This window comes from Trachypithecus francoisi, unplaced genomic scaffold, assembly GCF_009764315.1.
Source record: "Trachypithecus francoisi isolate TF-2019V2 unplaced genomic scaffold, Tfra_2.0 Lachesis_group16, whole genome shotgun sequence".
NCBI classification, from domain to species: Eukaryota; Metazoa; Chordata; class Mammalia; order Primates; family Cercopithecidae; genus Trachypithecus; species Trachypithecus francoisi.
The window spans coordinates 94,744,569-94,771,339 of NW_022681461.1; the positions used below are offsets into that span (position 1 = coordinate 94,744,569).

Below are 26,771 nucleotides of genomic sequence, written 5' to 3' on the forward strand. Positions count from 1 at the left end.
TTGATCACATGTAAGGTCAGCTTAGTAGCTGTAATAGTTTTTGAGCTGATTTTGCTGGATGTTTCAGATGGATGAGTATATTCCCAGCAAACTCTTCTCTCCTGTCTTTTAAAATATTAATGTTTCTTTCTGGTTCTTTTCTTACAGAATCAGCAGGACGGTCAATGCTGCTGTATTCATGTCACAGGTGAAAGCAGCAGCCCCTCCTCCCTGGTTTCATGACTGACCATTGAAATGTTCGTACCCTTTTGTAAGCATTCCGACGCCTTCACTCAGCTTTCACAGGAGTTTTCACTTCGTTGGATAGTTTTCTTATTTTAAAAATAAGACAGGGCAACGAAACCACCAATTAAAAGCGGACTAACAACACGGTTAACTCCACTTCCTTCCAAAACTCTGGCAAAGCGACTTTTAAGGAAGGAACAAGAGCTTCTTTATAAGAGGCTGCTTGATCGCTGTGCATACGACAGCTGTAAGGAATCAGGCGGAAGCTGAAAACCCAAGGAGATGAGAAAGGGAAGGGGTAACGGCTGACATCAGAATTTAAAAGCGGCTGGACGCCTTGGCTCACATGGAGAATCTGGCACTTTGGGAAGCCACGGCAGGTTATCACGTGAGCCCAGAAGTTCAAGATTAACCTGGGCAACACAGCAAGAGGCTGTCGATTGAGAGGACCTCGTCTCGACAAAAAAATTAATTTAAAAAAATATTAGCTGGGCATGGTGGCGCATGCCTGTGGTCCCAGCAACCTTGGAGGCTGAGGTGGGAGCATCATTTGAGCTGAAGAGCTGAAGACTATAAAAAACTACGATTTGCCACTGCACTCACTCCAGCCTGCACAACAGAGCAAGACCCCTTCTCAAAAAAAATAAATAAAGTAAACAGAGAACTTGGACTCTGATGCAGGTGAACTGAGAAGGCTGACACCCAAGTGAAACAGAAAGAGAGCAAGCCAGGAGCAGGCCAGGCTGCTTCCCGCATCTGTCCTGGGGGTGGATAGCAGGCCAGACCAAAAGCTGCCTGTCCCCCACCCAGCAGGACACAACTCGAGACATGAGGCTCACTTATGGATTCAAGCTAAGAGGGGAGAGGGTCCAGCTCTCCCTTCACCAGCACCCAGAGTGGCTGCCGCACCCAGCTGTCAGGCAACAGGCCCCTGCAAGTGGCTTCCGAGCGGAGTGGCTACACAGGGACACCAGCGGTTTCCGTCAAAAGGCAGGTCACACGCAGAAGGCACCATGTCGACTACACAACAAGGGCTTGTTTCCAGGCCAAAGAACCCCTACAAAACACGTTTCAAAAAGGACAAACCGCCCAGTAAATGGTTGGGATGTGAACAGGCACTTCACAAAAGGCATCCAAATGGCAAAATAAGTATGTGAAAAAGTATTCAACCACCTTGTAAATCATGAAAATGCAAATTACAGTGAAAACGTAATGCCACTATCTGCTCGCTGGAGTGGCAGCACCGAATGTGGCCGGCACAGCAGAGGGGACACTCCGATGTGGTGGGGAAGAAGGTAACCTCAGCAGCCACCATGGGGAGCCGCACGGCAGGGTCCATGGAGGCCAGCAGAAGGCATGGCGGTTCCATTCCCAGTGGGTACCTGGGGCAACACCTGTATGAGGGTGCTGGCGGCAACCTCCTCTGGAACGGCCCCACTGGAACCACCCACAGGCCATCCACAGTGGGACGGACACAGACACAGAGCAGCCATACAGAGGAACCAGTATGGTCAACCCCCTGGCCTCAGGCCCCGCACACTCTGAAATAGCACCAAGAACCATAAAGAGTGTTTGTTAATACAAGTGTCTATTAACATGTACTGCTGTAGAAATTTAAGCTGAGACATGTTCAAACTACAAGGACAGTCAGTGTCAGCCACCACAGCAAAGCTGTCATCACATGTAATTCCATGAATGAGAGTGAAAAAGGCACCCAACATCTAGCATTAGTATGACAATAGTTTTCATCTGCAGACTCTCTGAACAGGTCTTAGAATGCCCCCACCCAGACCACTCTGAAAACTACTAGTCCGTAACAATGAAAATTAAATAATAATGTAAATAAATCCCACAAACACAATGTGAAGTAAAATAAGCCACACTCAAAGAAAAAAAACAAAGAATGCATATTATATAAGGAACAAAATCAAACACGACAATCCTGTAGGGTAAGCACTCAGGAGAGGGGTTACTTTTGGGGATGGGAGGTCAGTGGGCTTCCGCAGTGCTGCCAAAATTCAAAGCTTTGATCTGGGTGGTGGCCACACAGGTGCATCATTCTTCCATCATTACTGAACTGTACCACTGTCGTACATGCAATTAGAATGTAGTACCCCAAATTCAGAAAACAGAAAGCTGCCTGAACTTTATAAAATGCCTTTTAAACACATATACGGTCTGTAGTTTTTTCATTTACTCTGTTAACCTGGTAAATCCTGGTCTTTAAATCATCTGTTTCTATAATGAGTCACCCTCATCATGGGGCAAGCCCCACTTCCCTACGATCATTATTTTAATACGTCATTGCATTTGATCAGTATTTTATTTAGGAGGCCGGGTGTGGTGGCTCACGCCTGTAATCCCAGCACTTTGGGAGGCCAAGGTAGGTGGATTGCTTGAGGTCAGGAGTTCAAGACCAGCCTGGCCAAATTGGTAAAACCCCGTCTCTACTAAAAATACAAAAATTAGCCTGGGTGTGGTGGCTCACACCTGTAATCCCAGCTACTTGGGAGGCTGAGGCAGGAGAACTGCTTGAACCTGGGAGGCAGAGGTTGCAGTGAGCCAAGATCACACCACTGCACTCCAGCCTGGGTGACAGCACCTGACTCCATCTCAAAAAAAAAAAAAAAATTTATTTGGGACTTCTGTATTTAGGATTGAGGTGAGTTGAGCCTATATTTTACCTCAGAATGGGCTAGCGTACTTTTCCTGTCCTTCTCTGTTCTCTGGAGCCACTTATGCAACAAAACGATCACGTCGATTGTCAGTGCCCATCTAGTTAAGGCTGCTCCTGCCATTTTGTTCTGTTTTACACTGACCACATTTTCTTCTTGGCTTTGCTTCTGTTTCTTGATTCTTTTCATGCCTTGACAGTCATTTAATGTTTTACTTTATCACAAATACCTAGTTATTCAGTGTCCAGTTCCTCTAGAAGATGACAGCCTCAATAGAAAGAGAGAATCTAGAAATAGACTCAAATTCATATGCCATGTGGTACATGATAAACGTGGTGTTGTAAATGAGAAGGGAAGAAATGTCGGTCAGGAAGTGAAGCTGACACCTAAGCATTTTGAGGGAAGCCCTGGGACCCTTACCTCACATTTTCTTTTAAAAGATTTATTGAGATATAATTAATAGGTCATAAACTTCACCCATTCTGAGCAGTTCTACCTGATATTTTAATTCTATATGAATCAACTATTTATATACAAGAATGAAATAAAAGAAGTATTTGAAGATAGCATACATCAATTTATTCAAAATCACCACTGAGAAAGGTTTATCATAATTAGAACCCAGAACCCAGAAATCATAAAGAAATTGGCTAGTACCTGGGAGTTCTGACACTATAGACAAGGTCAAAAGATAAAATCAGCTGGGTGTGGTGGCTCACGCCTGTAATCCCAACACTTCTGCAAGCTGAGGTGGAAGGTTCACTTAGGCCCAGGAGTTCAACCAGCCTGGGCAACACAGTGAGATCCTGTCTCTACAAAAAATAAAAAAACATCAGCTGGACATGGTGGCATGTGCCTATAGCCCCAGCTACTCAGGAAGCTGAGGCAGGAGGATCCCCTCAGCCCAGGAGTTCAAGGTTGCACTGTGCTGTGATCATGCCACTGCACTCCAACCTGGGCAATAGAGTGAGACCCTGTCCCCAAAAAACAAAAAGTAAAACAAAAAACCCAAAATCCACCTGGGGAAAAAACCTCAGCTCATACTGGAGCCAACAGATCAACTCTTCATTGACAAAAAGATCATCAGACTACATTCAAAAGATGCATAATCCAGGAGAAAAATGAGCAGGGGCTACTGAGCAAGTGGCTTAAAAGAGGAACAAACACGGTGGCTGCTCAGCCCCAGGCCTGACTCAGCAGTGAAGAGCTGCTGGACTCCAGCAAGGTGAGGAAACCAGCCCGCTCAGGTCTCTGCAGGCAGGAGGGTATACTCAGAGGTGGCCTGGTGACAGCAAAGTGCTACACTGTAAATGCAGACAGCACTTACCAGCCAGGAGCACACTCAGCAAAACTGCAACACTGAACACCCCTGAAGCACCACTTGTAACTTGATAGAAAAGAGCGTAACACAGCTGAACAGACAGTGCACTGGAGCAACAGACACGTGTGTGCAGAGACCACGGCAGCTGCTGGGGCAGGAGCTTAATGGGAGTCGCCGCTGTTCCCCCTGGTGCAGCCAGGGCTGCCTGTCCTCTGGGGAGGGCTAGGCTGTGCTGGGCACGTCTAAGGAAGTTACTGCAGTGACTGTTTCAAAGAGTGCCAGAGCCACCAGGACCATGGAGTGACAATGCTGTTTATTTTCTTCTTTATGCTTCCTCATATAAAATGAGAAAAAACTAATAATTTCTTAAAATAAAAAATGTTTAAATCCTCTTTAAATATCTAATGGTAACATTTCCCACTAATTTTTAAATAATCAAGCTAAGAGCTGGGAGCAACATTTAAAAATTTGCCCTAAAACCTGCTAAAAATGTACAACTCTAACAAATGATAGAAAATGCTTTGTATACATTCAAGAGTAAACTGATAGCACACAAAGCTGACTAAAAGTGGATAAAGCTAACCACTAAAATTATGCATGTTCAAATAAGTCAGTATTTGGATGAATTCACCTGGACTGCTATTCCTACTATTAGTTTTACAATAACTTATTAGATACAAGATTGCGTCTAAATGAAGATGGCTGAACACACCTGAACAATAAAACCACTGATACGTACGTCAGCTTGACCCTCAACTTTCCACTGTTCACTCTTATGAAATGCGTCACTCCTAACTGACCCCCTCAGAACTGAAAAGGCATGAATTTAACTCCGAAACTATGTCTAAGAACTTCCTCCATTTCCCTGAGACAATGGCCCAGGGGCCCATGCCTGGCCAGGGGCAAGAGCACGGCTGCGACGAGGTTGGGGACTCGGCCTGTGCTGGTGCTTGTCCTTGGGTGGACACGGGATGAGGCTGTCTGTGAAGAGAGCACGCCTGGCCCATGTGTGGCGTCCACAGTGCAAGGTGGCAGGCCATGCAAAGTCGACCACAAACGAGCACACAGCAAGCCGCCAATCAGCGCTTCAAACTGTCAGCATTATCATTCCTGTCCATCTAGAGCCCAGAACAAGTTCAGGAGGCCAGGCGCTGTGGCTCATGGCTGTATTCCCAACACTGGGAGACTGAGGCGCGAGGATCACTTGAGCAAAGGAGTTCAAGACCAGCCTGGGCAGCAAAGCGAGTCCCTCTCTCCACAAAAAAATTTAAAAATTAGCCAGGCATGGTGGTATGAGCCTGTCCTCCTGGCTGCTCAGGAGGCTGGGTTGGGAGGATCACTTGAGCCCAGCAGGTTAACGCAGTGAGCTATGATCATGCCACTGCACTGCAGCCTGGGTGAAAGCAAGACCCTATCTCAAAAAAAAAAAAGAAAGAAAGAAAACACAGAAAAAAAAAAAAAAGAAGAGGTTTACTTCAATGAATGATATACACAAACACTTCTTGAATGAAAATAACTAATAAATCAAGAAAAATAAAATACAAAAATCTAAGCCAATTGCAAAAAGGGGATTTTATTAGGGTCTAGAAGTGACCAGACCACTAATTCTCAGAACCACGGTCAACTTTGTGATAGTCCTCCCTCATGCTGTCTCCCGAGACAGCAACACCTACCTTCTGGGTGCGGTCAGCCTCCGACATGCTCTCCTTGGAGGTCCTGCTGTCCTCCGTGGGGAACGCAGCCGCCTGCTCTGCGCCGTGGCCGTCGTCCTCCTCGAGCTCCTCTGAGTCGTCCTCGTCTGAGTCCATCTCCAAGCTCTCCCCATTCACGTGCAGGCTGCTGGCGCCCAGGTCCTTCTCCCCCTAGAACACGGGCAGGTGGACACCCCAAGGCAGGAGCAGTGCGCATCATGAACAAACTCGCTTTCACTGAGGGGTCTTGGGTGACTGGGAGGTGCAAGGGCCTGTGGGGAGGTGCAAGGGCATGAGGAGGTGCCCCTGCCACCTGGAGAAGAGCCCGGCAGACAGGCGGGCTGTGGTGAGGAGGGCAGGGAGGACAGGGTGGAGTCCCCCACAATGATCTTGGACACACACACTCTGCCCCTAGGGCAGAGGAGCTTCATGGCACTGGCCCCTTCCCGGGGACTGACGTCACCTAATGACTGATAACCAGGCCCTGAACACAGAAACGCATTTCCACGCACACGTGGCACTCACTCAAATGTGTCTCTTACCTTGGAACCCACAGTGGAATGAGTTATGCTCTTAAACATCTCAATCACTGTCCTCTGTTTTAATACTTTGGTCTTTTTCTTAGGAACCAGGCTATAGGTTCCCATTCTTCGTTTTTTCTTCCGAGATACTGCAGCTGCTAAAACAAAAGGCAAGCAAGCTAAAAAAAAAAAAGTCAAAAGGGGACAAGAAAGGAAAAGAAACACCATTCAAATGTTTTTCAAAGGTAGGAGACAGTTTATAAAACTTGATCACCAAAATCACCAGCAAACCCCATCACAACAGGCACACTGCCCGCCGGCCATCAGCATAGGGACAGGCATCCTTCACTCGCGATCAGTTCACAGAGAATCAGAAACACGTCCCAGATCATCTGTTCATCTGTTCCACTCACAATAAAACATGGAGCAAACTTGACCACCCCACCTTGGAGGCAGGAAAGCCACAAACCATCAGTAGCAGGGCTCTGAAGCGACTCCTCCTCCCAGTCCCCTTGGTTTTGAACACGGAATGACTACCCTTGAGAAGTCCTCTCACTTTGCAAAACAGACCAACGTGAACAGCATGTGCAGCAGAAGGACACGGCGCGGAGCAGGCAGAGCCCGGCCTCCCTCCCCAGCACAGGGGCCAGGCCAGGCCAGTCTTCCTAGGACACAAGCTCTGCACCAGGTCCACCCCTGTGACTCTGCAGCCCAACACCCCAACACCATCCTCCTCGCGCTGCAATCCAGTGACTAAGGGGAAAGACAGTCCCTGGAGCTACTGTCCAGCTCTCTATTAAAAGACAAGAGGGTGAGAGAGAGGAGCAAATGTCCCGGGGCTCTGGAGCAGTGGTTTCCAAACAAGAGCGGCAGCAAGGAAGGCGCCTGGGGGCTCCCAACCCCATTCTGAACAAAGCAGTTCTAGGTTGCATTGGTTTTATATAATCAGACTCAATGACTTTTTTTAAGTTCCAGGATTTAAAGAAAAAACAGATCTAAACGCTGCTGCTTTCACATGAAAGAAGCTCTCCTAAAGGGCTGGGGAAAAGCCATTCTGCTGAAAGCTGGGCACAGCAGCTCACACCTGAAGACCCAGCTACTGTGGAGGCTTGAGTGGGAGGGAGGGACAACTTGATCCCAGGAGTTCAAGCCCAACCTAGAAAACACAGTGAGACCCCCTTTTCTTATACACAACACACACACACAAAATTTCGTTCTACAAAACGCAGAAGCAACAGCTGGAGGAACGTGAAGGAGTGACAGCCATCCAAAGCGGGTAGGTCCCGTGACAGCACCACCCACAGATGCCACAGGGCCTGGGAGATCTGCTCTGGAGTGGTCCTGTGACAGCACCACCCACAGATGCCACAGGGCCTGGGAGACCTGCTCTGGAGTGAGGAGGTGCCTGGGGCCATGGACACTGGGAAATGCTCACCCCCGGCATCTGCAGTATGTTCGTGGGGGTCAGGCTCTGAGCACACAGCCAGCATGCAGACACTTGGCTCTGTCCACATTGGAACAGGCTGATGGGCCAGCACGGCTGTGCTCAAGCCACAGAAATCCCTTGGCAGCCCTGAGAATCCTAGACTCACCATCATAATCATCTTCGTATTTTGAATAGATATTTTGTGGGGGTATGAAGGAGGCATGGATTTAATCAGATAATTTTTAAGTCTCTCAGCTTTAAATATATATACAGCTGACTTTTGAACATGGATTTTAATCACATAGGTCCACTTACAAACAGATTTTTTTTTCCAACCAAACAGGTTGAAAATACAATGTTTGCAAGATGCAAAACCCCTGAACACAGAGGGCCGCCTTTTCATATTACACAGGTTCTGCAGGGCTGACTGCAGGATTGCAGCATGCTTGGATTTTGGTATGGGGACGGGGTCCCAGAGCCAATCTCTTCTTATACCCAAGGGTGACTACATGTACTTTCTCACCAGATTCTTTCCTTATTTTATCTCAGTAACCCATGGTTATTAATATCATAAATTGGACACGACACCTGTTTATAAATAAAGCTTTACTGGTGCACACCCCTGCCCAATGTCTACATACTGTCTGCATCTGCTTTAATGTGACACCACCATGACCAGCTGGGACAGGAACAGTGTGGCCACAAAAGCACTGATATTTGCTACCTGTCCCCTGGAAACAGTTTGCTGACTCCTGTACTGAACTGCTGAGAGAGGACAAAGGAGATAACCCTGCATTTCATGTGCTTAAGAATCATGTCAGCCAGGGGCAGTGGCTCACGCCTATAATCCCACAACTTCGGGAGGCTGAGGCGAGTGAATCACGAGGTCAGGAGGTCGAGACCATCCTGGCTAACACGGTGAAACCCCGTCTCTACTAAAAGTACAAAAAATTACCCGGGTGAGGTGGTGGGCGCCTGCAGTCCCAGCTACTCGGGAGGCTGAGGCAGGAGAATGGCGTGAACCTGGAAGGCGGAGCTTGCAGTAAGCCAAGATCATGCCACTGCACTCCAGCCTGGGCGACAGAGCAAGAACAGCAAGACTCCGTCTAAAAAAAACAAGAATCATGTTGGGGCCAGATGCAATGGCTTACACCTGTCATCCCGGCACTTTGGGAGGCCGAGGTGGGTGATCACTTGAGGTCGGAAGCTCAAGACCAGCCTGGCCAACATGGTAAAATCCCGTCTTTACTAAAAGTACAACATTAGCCAGGCGTGGTGGTGGCAGGTGCCTATAAGTCTAGCTACTGAGGAGGCTGAGGTAGGAGAATCGCTTAAACCTGGGAGGCAGAGGTGGCAGTGAGCCGAGATCGCACCGCTGCACTCCAGCCTGGGCCACAGAGAGAGACTCCATCTCAAAAAAATAAATAAAATAAAATAAAATAAATCATGTCAGGAAGTCTGCCTGCTGCAAACAAGTGAAGAATGGTGTCTAAGGGCCTCTTCTTACTGGGTGACAGCTTGTATGTGTGAAACAGACGTTAGTTAAGTATAAAATTTGCTACACATTAAACAGTAGAGAAACGTCTATGGATGACTTTCAGAAATGTAGAATCTATTAAGGACCTGAAAGTGTTTGAGCACGTGATTGAAGCGTGAAGAGGGGCCGCTTCAGTGCTGCAAGGGGGCCTCCAGTTGTGTCCAGGGAGAGGGTCTGGCGCTGAGCCAAATGGCTGGGATTCAGCGTGATCAGGGGCCAAGAGAAAGAAAACTACAGGATGGCTGGCAGTAAGGAAGGAGGATTTGCACTCCAGACCTCAAAGAAGTGGGGCCAGTTCCCTGCAGATGGGATCTGGCAGAGAAGAATCCCGGTGGAGAACATCAAGACAGGGGGAGGGGGGCCCTTCAGGACTCCGAGCAAAGACTCACACTAACTGGCATCTCACAGGACGCTCTGGGAGGCCCAGGCATAGGACAGTGTGGAACAGACAGTTCCGGGAAAAACAGTGCCAGGAGTGGAAGTGGGTGCGGGGTGGGGGTGGGCACTGCCCAGCTGTCTGCAGAAAGGCTGGGCTGCTGGGTAGAAGAGGTGTGGATAAGGAAGAAAGGCAACAGGCTCCAGAGGGCAGACAAGGCGGATGGGACGGTGGAGGTGCGGGGAAAAAGCAAGTGCACGGGAAACACAGCAGCCTGCGTGGTCACCACCACAACTCTGTCACTCAGAAGGGTTTCTGCCCTCAGGTCACACAGAGCAGGGCCCAGCTCTATGCCCAGGCCTCATGCCTGGACAGCAGCACCCACTGAACTGTTCCCTGCCATCAGAGCCACTGTCCTCCTTCCTCCCTGCCCGACAAGTCCACATAGAGACCCCAGGCCCATTCAGGCTCAGTATTTGGCACTGTTCCCACCCACCTATGCAGAAGGCACAAACACTCCAAGCTCACAAAGCAAAAGGCAGAGCCTCCACTCTGGGCATGGACTGTGGTCACGGGCAAAAAACCGCAAGGGAAGCACTGCAACTTCTGCAGCTTCCACCCAAGTGTGGACAATGAACCCAGCACGGACCTGCAGCTTCCACCAAGTGTGGACACTCAAACTGCTTTATGACCTAAGTTTACTTTTTCTGTTTTTTGTTTGTTTTTTTTTTTTACTAGTAAAATACATACACCACAAAATTTACCATCTTCATTATTCTTAAGTGCACAGTTCCATGGCATCAAATACATTCAGAATGTTGTGCCACCATCACCACTATCCACCTCCACAACTCTTTCCATCTTGTCAAACTGAAGCCCTGTTCCCATTAAGCCCTAACTCTCCATTCCCTTCCTCCAGCCCCTTCTACTCTTTCTATGTCCATCAGTCTGACGACTCTAGGGACCTCGTGTAAGTGGGATCGTACAACGTTTGTCCTTTTGTGGCTGACTTATTTCATTCGGCACAGTGTCCCTGAGGCTCATCCACGCTGTAGCGCGGGCCCCAGCTTCGCCGCTTCTCAGGCTGAGTCACATGTTACTGCGTTTTGCACACGACACTTCTGATCCACGCGCCCGACAACCGGCCCTTGGGTGGCTTCCCCCTTTTGGCTGCTGTGGTTGATGCTGCTGTCAACGTGGGTGTACAAACATCTCTTCAAGACTCTGCTTTCAGTGCTTCTGGGGCACAGGCCCAGTAGTGGAACTGCTGGATCACGTGGTAGTTCCATACTTAATTTTTTTGAGTTTTTTGCAGCGGTCGCACCATTCCACATTCCTACCAGCAGTGCACAAGGGTTCCCATTTCTCCCCATCCTCACTGATATGTGTTATTTTCTGTTTTGATAGTAGCTATCCTCAATAGGTGTATGGTGGTATCTCACTGTGGTTTTGATTTACATTTACCTTAAGATTAGTGGCGTTGAACATCTTTTCATGTGCTTACTGGCCATTTGTGCATGTTCTTTGAAAAAATGTCTATTCCAGTCCTTTGCCTTTTTTTTTTTTGAGACAGTCTCACTCTGTCACCCAGGCTGGAGTGCAGTGGTCCGATCTCGGCTCACTGCAACCTCTACCACCCGGGTTCAAGCGATTCTCCTGCCTCAGCCTCCCAAGTAGCTGGGACAACAGGCATGCACCACTACGCCCAGCTAACTTTTGTATTTGTAGTAGAGACGGGGTTTGACTGTATTGGCCCGGCTGGTCTGGAACTCCTGACCTCAGGTGATCCACCTGCCTCGGCCTCCCAAAGTGCTGGGATTACAGGCGCAAGCCACTGGGCCTGGCTGCCTTTGCCGATTTTTTAATCAAGTTGTTTTTGTTGTTGAGTTGTAGGATTTTTTTGTATATTTTTAGTAGTAATTCCTCATCAGACATAGGATTTACAGATATTTTCTCCCACTCCATAGGTGCCTTTTTATTCTGTTGACAGTGTCTTTTCTTTACGACTAGCCAAGTGCAGCAGTAAGAAGTAGGGAAACAGGAAAACAAGGAGATAGAAAGCTTGGTGCATCAAAAGATACCAAGTCTCATCAAACCCAGTGCGTCTCCTTTTTTTTTTTGTTACCTACACTTTTGGTGTCACGTCTAAGAAATCACTGCCAAGTCCAATGTTATGAAGCCTTTGTCTTATGTTGTCTTCTAAGAATTTTATAGTTTAGGTCTTACCTTTGGATCCTGGACCTATCTTAAGCTAACTTCTGCATATGGTGTGAGGTAAGGGTCCAGTATCACTCTACCGCATTCCCAGCACCATTTGTTGGAAAGCTGTCCTTTCCCCCGTTGAATGGTCTTGGCACTGTTGTCAAAAATCAACTGATAATGTAACACAAAGGTTTATTTCTGTGCTCTCTGTTCTAGTCCACTGGCCTATACGTCTATCTTTATGCCAGAATAACAATGTTTTGAGTGCTATAGCTTTGTAGTAAGTTTTGAATCTCTCTTTCCATATATACATATATTATTTTTTAAGACAGTGTCTCACTCTGTCACCCAGACTAAAGTACAGTGATACCATCATGGCTCACCACAGCCTCGACCTTCTGGGCTCCAGCAATCCTGCCACCTCAGCCTCTGAAGTAGCTGGGACCACAGGCACTCGCCACCATGCCTGGCTCATTTTTGTATTTTTGTAGAGACAGGGTTTTGCTATTTGCCCAGGCTGCTCTGGAACTCCTGAGCTCAAGCGACCCACTCACCTCAGCCTCTCAAAGTGCTGGGATGACAGGCTTGAGCCACTGCACCCAGCCAAATCTCTATACAGTTTTTTTTTTTTTTTTTTGAGACAGAGGCTCACTCTGTCGTTCAGGCTGGAGTGCAGTGGTGTGATCTTGGCTCACTGCAACCTCCACCTCCCAGGTTCAAGTGATTCTCCTGCCTCAGCCTCCCAAGTATCTGGGATTACAGGCACATGCCACCACGCCCAGATAATTTTTGTATTTTTAGTAGAGATGGGGTTTCACCATGTTGGGTCAGGCTGGTCTCGAACTCCTGACCTCAAGTGATCCACCCGCGTCAGCCACCCAAAGTGTTGGGATTACAGGCATGAGCCACCGCACCCGGCCAAAATATCTGTATTTTAAAATCAACAATGAGACTTAATTTGTGGCCTAACATATGGTCTATCCTAGAAAGTGTCCCAGGTGCACTTGAGAAGAGTGTACATGCTGCTGTTGGGCAGAGTATTCTGTATGTCCATTAAATCTAGTTGGTTTATACTGTTAAGTCCTCCATTTCCTTTCTTATATGCTATAGGGTTATTCTATCCATTATTGATAAGTGGAACCTGAGGTCTCCAACTATTACTGTAGAATTGTCTATGTCTCCCTTCAGCTCTATTGGTTTTACTTCTTGTATCTTGATGGTCTATCATTTGTTGGGTATGTAAATGTTTACACATGTAATTGTTATACCTTCTTATTGTACTGAAACTTCTATACTATATATTGTCCTTCTTTATCTCTTGTAACTTTTTTTATTTAAAAACCTATTTTGTCTGATACTAGAATAGCCGCCTTGCTCTCTTTGGTTACTGTCTGCATGGAATATCTTTTTTCATCCTTTCATTTTCAATCTATTTGTGTCTTTGGATCTAAAGTAGGTCTCTTACAGACAGCATGTAGTAGGATCATGTGTTGTTTTTTTCTTAATGCATCTGCCTTCATCCATTTAGTGTTGCCATAAAAGATAAAGAGATTTGTTTCCTGAGTCTGGTGGTGGGAAAGTTTAATATTGAGCAGCTACACCTGGTGGGGGCTTCATGCTCTGGCTCATGGTGGAAATTGGAAAGGGAGCAGGCATGTGCAAGAGACTACATGGTGAGAGAAGAAGGAAGAGACAGAGAAACCAAGGAAGCCAGATTCTTATTTTTTTAATTTTTTGAGACGGAGTCTTGCTCTGTCGCCCAGGCTGGAGTGCAGTGGCGCGATCTCGGCTCACTGCAAGCTCCGCCTCCTGGGTTCCCGCCATTCTCCTGCCTCAGCCTCCTGAGTAGCTGGGACCACAGGCGCCCGCCACCTCGCCTGGCTAATTTTTTTGTATTTTTAGTAGGGACGGGGTTTCACCATGGTCTCGATCTCCTGACCTTGCGATCCGCCCGCCTCGGCCTTCCAAAGTGCTGGGATTACAGGCTTGAGCCACCGCGCCCGGCCTGGAAGCCAGATTCTTTCAAACAACCCACTCTCAAGGCAGCTAATCTATTCCCCTGAGAGGGAGAAGTCACTCACCTGGAGGGAGGGCACTGATCTACTCACGAGGAATCCATGCACATGACCAATCACCTCCAGGTAGGCCCCACCTCACAACACTGTCATATTGGGGATCTAATTTCAACATGAGCTTTGGTGTGGACAAACCACATCCAAACCATAGCACTGCCAATCTTTGTCTTTTGATTAGAAAGTGTCATCTATTTACATTTAAAACAACTACTGCTGAGGATTTACTTCTGTCATTTAGCTCTGTTTCTTACATGCCTTACAGCTGTTTTCATCCCTCATTTCTTACACTACTGTCTTCTTTTATATTTAGCTGATTTTTTATAGTGGAATGTTTAAATTCTTTTCTCGTTTCCTTTTGTGCATGTTCTGTAGCTATTCTCTTTGTGGTTACCATGGGGATTACATTTAACATCCTAAAGTTATAACATTCTAATTTAAATTTATACCAGCTTAACTTCAGTAACACAGAAAAACTCTGCTCCTTTACGTATCTGTTCCCACCCCTTTCATTTGCTGATGTCACAAAACTACATCTTTATTCATGCTGTGTCCCGAAACATAAACAATTCGTTTAAATGCATTAGTCTCTTAAGTTATGTAGGAAAAATGTGGAGTTACAAACCAAAGTTGTAATGATACTAGCTTGCAGACTAATTTTTTAAACGTATTCGTCTCTTAGATCTTATAGAAAACAAAAACCATTGTTACAATACTAGCTTTTAAAACTGCCCATGTCTTTACTTCTCATATGGCTTCAAGTCACTGTCTAGTGTCCTTTCTTTTCAACCTGCTAGCCTCCTTTAAGTATTTCTTTGCAGGTCCAGGTCAGGTGGTAAGAAATTCCCTCAGGTTTTGTTTATCTGAGAATATCTTAATTTCTCCTGCACTCTTAAAGGACAGTTTCCATGGATATGGATACTTGGTTGAAAGATTTTTTTCTTTTATCACTCCTAATATACCAATGATATATTCTGTCCCCCAAAGCTTCTGATGAGAAACCTGCCAATGATCTCACTGAGGAAACATGTATGTGAGGAGTCTCTTTTCTCATCTGCTTTCAAGATTCTCTTTGTCTTTCCACAGAAGTGTCTCAAGTATAATGTGTCTAGTGCGGGTCTCTTCGAGTTCGTCTTACTGGACTTCACCAAGCCCCCTGGGTGTTCATATTCATGGGTTTCGTCAGATATTCTCTCTAGCCTTTTCTTACTCTCTTCTCTCTGTACTCCCACAATCCTTATTTGGTCTTCTTGATGATGCCCACAGGACCCTCAGCTCTGCTCACTTTCCTTCGGCCTTTTTGTCTGCTTCTCAGACTTGATGATTTTCACTGTCCTATCTTCAAGTTTGCTCTCTCCTTCTTCTGTCTGTTCAGATCTGCCTTTGATTTCCTTTAGTGAATTTTTCACTTATTATACTTTTTAGCTCCAGAATTTCTTTTGGTTCCTTTTTAGGTTTTGTGGCTCTTTATTGGTATTTCCATTTTGATCATACATCATTTTCTTGACTCTCTCCATAACTTCCTTTAGTTTCTGAGCATATTTAAGACGGTTATTTTAAAGTATCTGTCTGGTAGTTCTGGCCTCAGATGTTTTCTGGGAACAGTTTCTGTTGACTTATTTTTTCATCTGATTGGGCCATACCTTTCTGTTTTTTTGTATGCCTTGTAATTCTATGTTGAAAACTGGACATTTGAATCCAATAATGTGGAAACTCTGAAAAGCAGATTCTCCTCCTTTTCCAGCGTTTACTGTTTTGTTGCTGTTCCTGGTTTTGGGTGTTTTTGTTGTTGTCATTTTTTATAGTTGTAGGCTGTCTCTGTGAGGAGGGTGAGCCAGAGATTTAAACTTAAGGTTTTCTCATGTCTTTCCTTAGCCTGTGCCTTTCTCTGGGCACATGCAGTCACTTTGTAATTTACCCCATATACACAGTTGCTTCTGAATGTCCTGGTCTTTAATGTCTGGCTCCCAAAAGGAGAAAACAATGAAAATGAAGTGGGGAGACAAAAAGAGCACTGGCCCGTTAGATCTCTCGGACATCTCACGGAAGAAAGGCTTGCAACCGGATAAGAGGGCCTCTCTGTACGCACCTGGGGACAAGGCCCTCTTTGCCCACCCTGGCTCCCACAAGCTGCATGCACACTGTTCCAGAAACACCGCACACCCTGCACGCACTTCCTCCATTCCGGGCCCACATATGGACCAATCAGCACGCACTTTCTCATTCCGGGCCCACATATGGGCCAATCAGCACGCACTTTCTCATTCCGGGCCCACAGAAACACCGCCACTCCCCCCGCCCCCCCCCCGCCCCCCCCACCGACTTGGTTGCACAGCAGGACTGCCTGCCTGCCGGTAGCAGCTACTGACTTGGGGCTCCTCTCCACTGAGAGCTGTTCTGTTGCTCAATAAATTCTTCTCCACCTTGCTCCCCCTCCAGTTGTCCACGGACACAGGACAGGAACTCGGGACCCACCCAACAGCTGCTGCAGAAAGCGCTGTAACATGTTCCTGGGGGGCTCACTGAGCTGCAGGCCGTGACACGCTCCCGTTCGCTGAACCGGGAGTGAAGAGCGGTGATCCTTCTGGGGACCCAAACCTTGGGATTCCTCAAGCCAGAGCTGTAACACTAGAGCCCTCCTGCCCTCCGCTGGTGTCGGCGGCTGCCACGTGTGATGGCAAGCAGCGGTGGAGCCAGGCCCTCCTGGGAGCTGCAGGCCAGAGCGAAAGCGGCAGAACTGGACGAGCTGAAAACACACCCCAGCCCGTACTGTGGGTGGCGAGAGCGATGGAGCCATAGAACACTCTCCCACCCCATCCCCTTGGGGCTCCGCAGTTGCTGGTGACTCCAAGTTTTGGGGCAGCACCGTGTTCCCCTCATCCAGACGCCAGCGCCTGCAGCGTGAACTGCTTGCAGTATGCCTCAGCCAGCCAAAGCTCTGCACAGAGCCAGAGCCTGGAGCTGCCCGCCCCGCCACAGTGGCCCCACGCCACGCTTGCTCACCAACACACACCTCGCTGCTCCACTCCCGGCTTGCCCTCAGAAGGTGTGGGACCTGGGCCGGTAGCATGAGCCGAGTACAGCCTGCTGGGCCGAGTGGGCAGAATGAGCCCAGCAGGTGCGAGTGGAACTCAAGCAGAGGCGCCGCTGGCCACAGAGGTTTACGGCTGGGAAAGTGACACTCAAGGGATCCTGTGACAACAGGACAGAACCTACCCAGACTCCTGCTCTGTATGGACACTGTTGTAAAAGGCCTTTGTCTCTCTCTGCCATCCCAATAAGTGGACTCTGCACCCCCAGTCCCCGGACACTTGACAGGGAACTCCTCCATCTGCACTCCTGCCTTCCCAGCCATGTAGAAAGGTGCACTGATGGCCACAAGACAAGGCAGTTGTGCGTGCCATGCTCCTCTCTAGGAAACACGTTCTAGCACAGAAACTGTTCCTTCATGCCCACTCCGGAAGCCCTGGGGTGACAACACACGGAAGCAGCTGAGGCTGAGTATCTTAACCACTGGATCAAAGCAGGCAGCTAACTGCCCAGCACGTCTCCTCCATGGCTCGAGGCCGTTTTACACACTGTCCTCGGCTAACCTGCTGATGGACCACCCACTTCCAGGTTACGGCTAAGGAAGGGGTGGTGGAGGAAGGGGGCTGTGGAAGGGTAAACTGGGGCCTGCTAAAACACACTGGGTACTTTGTTTTTAGAAAGCTCTTTTTAAAAGATGATGATATAATAAAGCTAAAATAGGAAAAGAAAATCTCGACACTTTAACAACACTTCAGACAGTACTTGTACGTCCTAATACACGTGAGCATAACTCCATAGTTTTGCAAAACAACAAGTTTAACTGTTTCAAACAAATAAAATTAAGTCAAATAGCAAAAAGTTGACGGTGAGAGCAGCAGATAATGACTTTTTTTTTTTTTTTTTTTTGAGACGGAGTTTCGCTCTGTCGCCCAGGCTGGAGTGCAGTGGCCGGATCTCAGCTCGCTGCAAGCTCCGCCTCCCGAGTTTACGCCATTCTCCTGCCTCAGCCTCCCGAGTAGCTGAGACTACAGGCGCCCGCCACCTCGCCTGGCTAGTTTTTTATATTTTTTAGTAGAGACGGGGTTTCACCGTGTTAGCCAGCATGGTCTCGATCTCCTGACCTCGTGATCCACCCGTCTCGGCCTCCCAAAGTGCTGGGATTACAGGCTTGAGCCACCGTGCCCGGCCTAATGACTGATTTTGTTTTCTAACTTCCAATGAAAAGAACCAGGGCTCCCTGGAGAAAGCCGATTCTGGCACTGGGCAGGGACAAGGCAAGCAGACCATCCAGTGAATTGGGAAGGTCTTCATGAAGAGGTGGGCGTTCCCCCAGGACTCAGAACCAGCCTAGGGGGACCCCACCGGACAAACTTAGAACAATTTGAGCAACAAAATAAATAAGGATAGGAATGGATTATAGTCCAGAGACTCAAATAAGAATCCATAATTCAGTACTTAAATAGGCCGGGGGTGATGGCTCACGCCTGTAATCCTAGCACTTTGGGAGGCCAAGGCAGGAGGACTGCCTGAGCCCAAGAGTTCAAGACCAGCCTGGGCAACATAGCAAGACCCCCATCTCTATTTTTTTTTTAAGTTTTTTTTTTCTTTTTTTTTAAGAGTAAATGAACAGATAACTGTGTGGATGGACAGGAAAGTGAAGCACCTCCTTACAGTAGAAACTGAAATATCAGGAGGAAATGATGGAGTTGGAAAACCACCATTTGGCACCCACCATGCAGTACAAGTTGAGCGTGGGTCATGGCAGATGCTGAAGCCCCTGGTGGGATGTGATGGGAGGTACCTGCAACACCTTAGGGTCTCTCCCCGCAAGACATGCTTGCAATCTGGGGAGCAGTAACTGTAAGATGGAGGGATCTGCAGACTCCAGCAGCAGAACAGGACAAAAAGCCACCAAAATTCAATTCCTAAGGACACCTGTCAGTCACCTGCATCACTCCACGACCTGCACCCAATCCTGGGAAACGCTGGGCAAACCCCCATCAGACACATTCTATGAAACACCTGGCCTGTACTCAAAACGCCACGGTTAAGAAAGACAAAGAAGGCTGACGATGCTTCAGATCAAAGGAAACTAACAAGACACAACGCAGGCGCTCAAGGCTCCAGGGCCAGATTTTATTTGTCCTTTGCCCTAAAGGACACTCAGGCATGGGAACTGCGGAACGGGACACTGAGATTAGAGGCCAGCATTGCAGGACGCTTCCTCACCGGGACGTCTGTGCTGTAGTTATCTAAGACAATGTTTTTATTTTTAGGGACATTGCAGTAATTTAATACTAGGGGGCGAGTATTTCCTAAATACTGGGGGCGAGATTGTGCCATGTGGTAAAATGAGTAAAGGGTACACAGGACTTATCTGTAGAATTTTTGCAACTTTGCTGGAGGTATGAAAAGACTTAAATTTAAAAAAAATTTTTTTTTTTTTTTGAGACGGAGTCTCGCTCTGTCGCCCAGGCTGGAGTGCAGTGGTGCGATCTCGGCTCACTGCAAGCTCCGCCTCCCGGGTTTACGCCATTCTCCTGCCTCAGCCTCCCAAGCTGGAACTACAGGGGCCCGCCACCACGCCCAGCTAATTTTTTGTATTTTTAGTAGAGACGGGGTTTCACCGTGTTAGCCAGGATGGTCTCGATCTCCTGACCTCGTGATCCGCCCGTCTCAGCCTCCCAAAGTGCTGGGATTACAGGCACGAGCCACTGCGCCCAGCCAATAAAAAGTATTTTTAAAGTCCAGAAAAAGACAGACACCTGTGGCCAGGTGATCATCCTCAAGTGAAGCCTTGCCGGCAGCAGCAGCATTCACAAGGGCCGGCAAGAAGGGCCTTGCATCTCTCCAGGATGGCGCCAAATGCACGTATTCCATCCCAGAAGCTGAGGAGGTTTGAAAGCCCAAGGAACCCTGACGCGTTGCTCACTCTGACGTCCCGGCGCCCTCCCAACACCTCCCACAAAAGGTCCCCAGTAAGGAATCAAACATTCATCCGCTCCCAGAACTGGCCACAGAAGCAGCCAGCCCAGGAGAGTGAGGAGCATGCCCAGAGCAAGGTGGCTGGTGGCAGAGCTGCTGGAGTGGGTGGTGGTCCTCACCCTGGGCCAGGGGCTTCCCCAGCACACCCCAGCATTTCCAAAGGCACTTCACCTACAAACCAGGAAAGCTTCCAACTCCAGGGTCTTCTCCCCACAGAGACCAAGTGAGTAAGATACTAGTAAAGAAAACAGTCTTCATCTTGAGAATGTTAACAAGCTAGGAAATCAATGCCGGCCTGAGCCAAGGCTTCAGAGCAGACGTCAGGTGTGCCTCCTCAGGCACACAGGCGAGCACGGGAGGGCTGGCTGACGTCAACAGTCATTCATCAAGAGCAGCACAAGCACTTACAGTCAAACAGAACTCGCACCTGGCAAGGGGCAGGCTCGAAACATACATTCAAAGAGCAAAGACAGTTGCTGGGTCTCCCTTTTACCTGTCTGTGATTTTGTGGTGGCCATGTAGCATTGGTTCTGAGGTAGCGACTGATGAAGGGATGGGAAGGGGGGTAAAAGCTGCTGTCGTCCAAAGTCAGAAATGTTTTTGTTGATCTCCTCTTTTGGTTCCTTATGATCTCTAGCTTCTCGAACTTCTCTGGGATCTTTACTGGCTGCATGCTTCAAAACAAAGACAGTGAATAACTATAACTGCATAAGCAGATGGTCATTGAAATAACATGCAACCAAAATCACAGTTCTTCTCCCCATTAATTCCCCACAACTGAAAGATGAGATACAATGGAGAGAGGAGAAAGTCTGCAAGCGGAAACAGCACAGCTATCCTCACAAAAGCACCTGCCACTAAGACGTGTGTGCCTAGTTGCCCCTCAGATGGGTTAGGTCAGCATCTACAAACCACGGCCCAAGCTAAGAACAGCATTTACAGGGCTAAAGGTCAGAAGGAGGAACGAGGAGAGAGGAGGAGCAGTGACCACATGTGGTCCACAAAACCTGAAACATTTTCTAGCTGGTTCTCTGTCTGCAGAAAAAAATGTTCCAACCCCTGACTTAGGTAATACATTTACTAAGCTAAAAAATACCCAAAATGGGCAGCATCGAAACTTCTCAAAAACTGCTTTCCCAGTTTATCGTGGCTAAACATTATGTTTGCAACATCCACAATGGTATTTATCCCACAGTAGGTAACTATGTTGTGTGTTAAAATGGTATTTTACTCAGTCTCACTGACCTCCTAAATCTGCCTCGTCTCAGCCTGCAGGGCAGGGCTGTGATACCGACAGCAAACTCCGAGTACTTCCTTCATTGCAGAAGGCAAAGACACAACTGAACTCTCTGTCTGCTCCCCTCATCACCTACAGCAGACAGACTCTCTGTCTGCTCCCCTCGTCACCTACAGACCTGTGATACTGTAACTTTAAATCTAATTCAATTGAACCACATTTAACTGTGCACACGGTGCAATACACAGTAAAAAGTGTTAAAAGGGCATTCTTCAGGAGATAGCACTGGCAGAACTGAATGTCACATGAAAAAGAACGGAGCTGGACCCTTTTCTAAACCATATATAAAAATTAACCCGAGACAGACCACAGACCTAACTACAAAACCTAAAACCATAAAACTCTTAGAGAAAACAGGTGGAAAGCTTCCCAACGTTTGGATCTGGCAATTATTTCTTAGACATGAAACCAAAAGTACAGGCAACAAAGGAAAAAACAGACAAACTGGACTTAATCAAAGTTAAAATTTCTGGGCCAGGTGCAGTGGCTCACACCTGTACTTCCAGCACTTTGGGAGGCCAAGGGGGAAGGATCACTTGAGGCCAGGAATTCAAGATGAGTCTGGGCAACATAGCAAGACCCTGACTCTACAAAGAAAAATTTCTAAAACTTAAAACTTATGTGCATCAAAGGACACAGTTAACGGTGAAAAAAGCATGCTATGGAATGGGGGAAACATCTGCAAATCCATCAGCAATTATTATCCAGAATATATGAAAAAGTCTTACAACAATAAAAAACCACCAGATTAAAAAATGGGCAAAGGACGTGAAGAAACATTTCTTCAAGGAAGACATACAAATGGCTGATGAACACATGAAAAGATGCTTAACCTCATTAGGGAAATGCATATCCACACCAGGTGAGTACCATTCACACACTAGGAAAAAAGAATGCTTAACCTCGTTAGGGAAATACGTATCCAGACCTCGGTGAGTACCATGGATGGCTACCAGGAAAGAACAGAAAACAGTCAGTGTTGTGAGAACTGGAGAAATGGGAACCCTTGTGCACTGCTGGTAGGAATGTGGAATGGTGCGGCCGCTGCGAAAAACTCAAAAAATTAAGTATGGAACTACCACGTGATCCAGCAATTCCACTACTGGGCCTGTGCCCCAGAAGCACTGAAAGCAGAGTCTTGAAGAGATGTTTGTACACCCACGTTGACAGCAGCATCAACCACAGCAGCCAAAAGGGGGAAGCCACCCAAGGGCCGGTTGTCGGGCGCATGGATCAGAAGTGTCGTGTGCAAAACGCAGTGACATGTGACTCAGCCTGAGAAGTGGCGAGGCTGGGGCCCGCGCTGCAGCGTGGATGAGCCTCGGGGACACTGTGCCGAATGAAATAAGTCAGCCACAAAAGGACAAACGTTGTACGATCCCACTTACACGAGGTCCCTAGAGTCGTCAGACTGATGGACACAAAAAGTAGAATGGCATTGCCAGGGGCTGGGAGAGAGGGATGGGAAGTCAGTGTTGAAAGGAGACAGAGCTTCAGTCTCGGAAGATGAAGAGGTTCCAGAGATGGAGGGTGGTGATGGCTGCGCAGCAATGTGAATGTGCCTGATGCACTGAGCTGTTCACTTAAAAATGGTTATGTTTGACGTGATGTGTTTTACCACACACACACACAAACACACACACAAGGCACCTGCATCAACTAGAGTCAAGGTCAGGGAGCAGTGAACAAGGTCATAAGTAATGGTAACTCGAAGTACTCAGTGGGTCCGTGGCATGGGTGAACACGTGGCTGCAGAGACGGCTCTGAGGGATTCAGGAGGTACTTGCCGAGATTACAGGTGAGGCAGGGAGGTAGAGCGAGAGTTCCAGGTAAGAGCACACAGAGCAGAAGAGGGTAGCACCTGGCTTGGATGGGAGATGAGAGGGGTGTGCCAGGGCAAGCTGGAAGGCACAGGGGAGCACGTGCTCTTGGGGCTGGCTCTCATGACCTCACCGTCTCCGCCTCTCTCTGTCCCACAGGTGCACTATGTCTGTGTCTGTTTCCCTCCCTCCTTCCCTTTCTGTCTCTCGAGCGCATCTTGCTGCCATGTGGTACTTGCAAAGCTTCTCAGTGAGCCCACACTAAGCTGCCAGACACCCCACTGATGTCCAGAACAGACACAGAACCACCTGGGCTCCCTACTGGGGAACCTGCCCTGGATTCACGTTCCAGTGACCACGGCTCTCTGGAGTTTTTTGTTGCTTCTCCCCACGGAGACCTGTCCAGCTCAGCAACCCTGTTTGCCACATTCAGTGATTTCCTCTTGGAATGTACCTCCACCCCTGGGATGCCCTTACTTTTTCCCTGAAGGATGAATGCTCTCCTCCCTCCAAAGCACAGTTCAGACACGACAGCTCCTCCTGCCATGTCCACTAATGAATACACTTCGCACATGGAACACTGTTTGAAAGCCACACGAATGCCACACGTCTGCTTTACAAAGTGTCTTGGTCTTTCTCCAGTACACCAGGTTTGACTGCAATGAAGTCACTGTTAGAACTCAGGAGTCAGTCCCCTTTTAGGTCACCTACAAACCACCGTGCAGGCTGCTTGGTTCATGTGGCCATCCCGCTCAGCTGGTGCTTACGAACACAAAATGCACTTTCAAAGTACATATCAATGAAAGTACAAAAACAAACCCTGAAGAGGAAATAGCCATGCGAGGCTAATTCTTGCCGAGGTACACAACCTATTCTTTAATTTAAAAGGTTATTTTCAAAAATCTCAACAGTAAGACTAAGAACAGCTTAACCAAAGTGAGGATTCTAGATTTAGATTTTGCTGGGACTCTTATCTAACAAAGCACAAGGAAAGTGAAGACCTAGCCATGGAGGCAGTGCAGCCAGCGGCTGGCCCATCTTCACATGGCCTGGCTCTGGGAGGGCAGCCCTTCCCTGAGGCTCTTCCCTCCTGGGGGGCGGAGGGCCCCTTCACTGAGGCTCTTCCCTTCTGGGGGGGCAGGGGGTTCCCCTCCCCAAGGCTCTTCCCTCCTGGGGAGGGGCGGGAGGTTCCCGTCACCTAGGCTCTTCCCTCCTGGGGGATGGGGGGTGCCCATCCCTGAGGGTCTTCCCTCCTGGGGGGGTGGGGGGGCCCCTTTGCTGAGGCTCTTCCCTCCTGGGGGGCCCATCCCCCAGGCTCTTCCCTTCTGGGGGGGGAGACCCCCTCCCTGAGGCTCCTCCCTCCTGGTGGTGGGGGGTTGGCGGGGGGCTCTGCACCAATGTGAGTCTCACAGTGGGACACTTGGTAGCACTTCTTCACATAATTGCCAAGAACCACCTCCAGTGCAGACTGACAGGCACCACCTCTCTCCCAGCACCTGGAGCCTAGAATGGGTACCAGGAGGGGAGCTGTGGAAACACACACAGAGGAAAACAAGGGGCCCCATGCTGACGCCTCCTGGAGTGAGCACAACTCAATCAGGCAAATGGAGCTGCCAACCAGGCCACAGTAACAACCATTTCCATGTAGAAAAAAATGTTCCCTTCCAGTGGCTTCCGCTTTCTTTGCTCTAACAATGGTTAACCTGTCAGTGAGCAGGTCTCGCTCTGAGGATCTTTACGATGGGGATCAACGCCAGACACAGGGTCCAAATCCCTTGGTTCTTGCCACGGGATAGTGAGACTGCAGCCGTGACAGCACCTTCATGTTTAAACTTTTACGAGAATTTTGGATTTATTAACAAAGACTGCAACATTCATTTTACCACTGGAATGACTTTTTACAACACAATTTTCAATAAATTCTGGTCTTTAAAAAATACCAAACAAGACTAAATTGGGTTTGGGGTGGCAGGAAATCCTGAAGGATGCAGAGGCCAGGCCCAGAACCACAGACACAGAGCACACCCCAGGCACAGGGGAGCACCCACCCACCCACCGTCTCTGCCGCACCACCTCTGTGGGGCCCACAGACACAGTGCACACCCCAGGCACAGGGGGGCACCCACCCACCCACCGTCTCTGCCGCACCACCTCTGTGGGGCCCACAGACACAGTGCACACCCCAGGCACAGGGGGGCACCCACCACCCACCGTCTCTGCCGCACCACCTCTGTGGGGCCCACAGACACAGTGCACACCCCAGGCACAGGGGAGCACCCACCCACCCACCGTCTCTGCCGCACCACCTCCGTGGGGCCCACAGACACAGCCCTGCCCTGGCTCAGCCCATCCTCTCCTTCTCCCGCAGGCTCCCCTAGGAGCAGAGCAAGTTGTCCAGGGTGCAGAGAGGCCGTGGAGGATCTTCAACAAACCAGGTCCCGAAGCCTCAAAACACTCAGGTTCTCTCTTCCTACAACGGACCAGCCTGTGAATGTACAGCAGTTTTCAACCAAATGATGTGTCGTAATCAGACTTTAATTATTGTAGCAACTTAAATCCAAAACAAAGCGATCACTTAAATAAGCCTCATGGGGTCAATTTTTTTTTTTTTAATTTCAAATTGCTTTTTTTCCCTACAGGAATGTGATAGCCACCGCGCCCGGCCTATACAAACATTAACTCAAAATGGATCACAGATTTAAAGTTCACACAAAACTGGCCGGGCGCGGTGGCTCAAGCCTGTAATCCCAGCACTTTGGGAGGCCAAGACGGGCGGATCACGAGGTCAGGAGATCGAGACCATCCTAGCTAACATGGTGAAACCCCGTCTCTACTAAAAAAAATACCAAAAACTAGCTGGGCGAGGTGGCGGGCGCCTGTAGTCCCAGCTACTCGGGAGGCTGAGGCAGGAGAATGGCGTAAACCCAGGAGGCGGAGCTTGCAGTGAGCTGAGATCCGGCCACTGCACTCCAGCCTGGGCGACAGAGCGAGACTCCGTCTCAAAAAAAAAAAAAAAATTAGAGAAATTGATATCTAGGGCTAGGTGAAGAGTTCTCACAACACCAATAGCACAATCCACAGGAGAAAACTGATAAACTGGGCTTCATCAAAATGAAACACCTTTGCTCTGTGAAAGAAATTTGGAGAGAAGAGAAGCTTCAGACCAGCAGAAAATACTGGAAACCACATATCTGACAAACGCTCATATACGGAACTCTCAAAGCTAACAAAACAATGTAATTATAAAGTGAGCTAAAGTCTGAAAGACATTTCCCCAAAGACGACACACTGACGGCAAAGCAATATATGGAAGGGGACAAGCGTGAGAGGTGTGGGAGGAAACAAGGGTGAGAGGCGTGGGGGAGGATGAGGGTGAGATGTGTAGGAGGGGATGACGGTGACAGGCATGGAAGAGGGTGAGAGTGAGAGGCATGGAAGGAGGCAGGGGGTGAGGGTGAGAGGCCCCGGAGGGGGTGAGAGTGAGCGGCGTCGGGGAAGGGTGAGAGTGAGAGGCGTGGGAGGGGTGTGAGAGGCGTGGGAGGGGTGAGAGTGAGCTGGGTAGGAGGAGAGGGTGAGCAGCGTGGGAGAGGTGA

At 48.5% G+C, this 26,771-nt stretch overlaps 1 protein-coding gene across 8 annotated transcripts in view; it reads right to left on the reverse strand.

Moving 5' to 3' along the window:
* Positions 1-26,771, reverse strand: part of EHMT1 (euchromatic histone lysine methyltransferase 1) — a 226,360-nt gene that overhangs the window by 85,926 nt on the left and 113,663 nt on the right. For 6 of the 8 annotated variants that reach the window (XM_033238348.1, XM_033238345.1, XM_033238349.1 and 3 more), the window contains 3 exons: positions 20,555-20,735; positions 6,455-6,612; positions 5,895-6,083 (listed from right to left, as the gene is read on the reverse strand). In XM_033238348.1, coding sequence (XP_033094239.1) covers positions 5,895-6,083; positions 6,455-6,612; positions 20,555-20,735 — 528 coding nt within the window. The remainder of the gene's footprint in view (positions 1-5,894; positions 6,084-6,454; positions 6,613-20,554; positions 20,736-26,771) is intronic. The other 2 variants (XM_033238346.1, XM_033238344.1) reach the window with 1 other exon arrangement.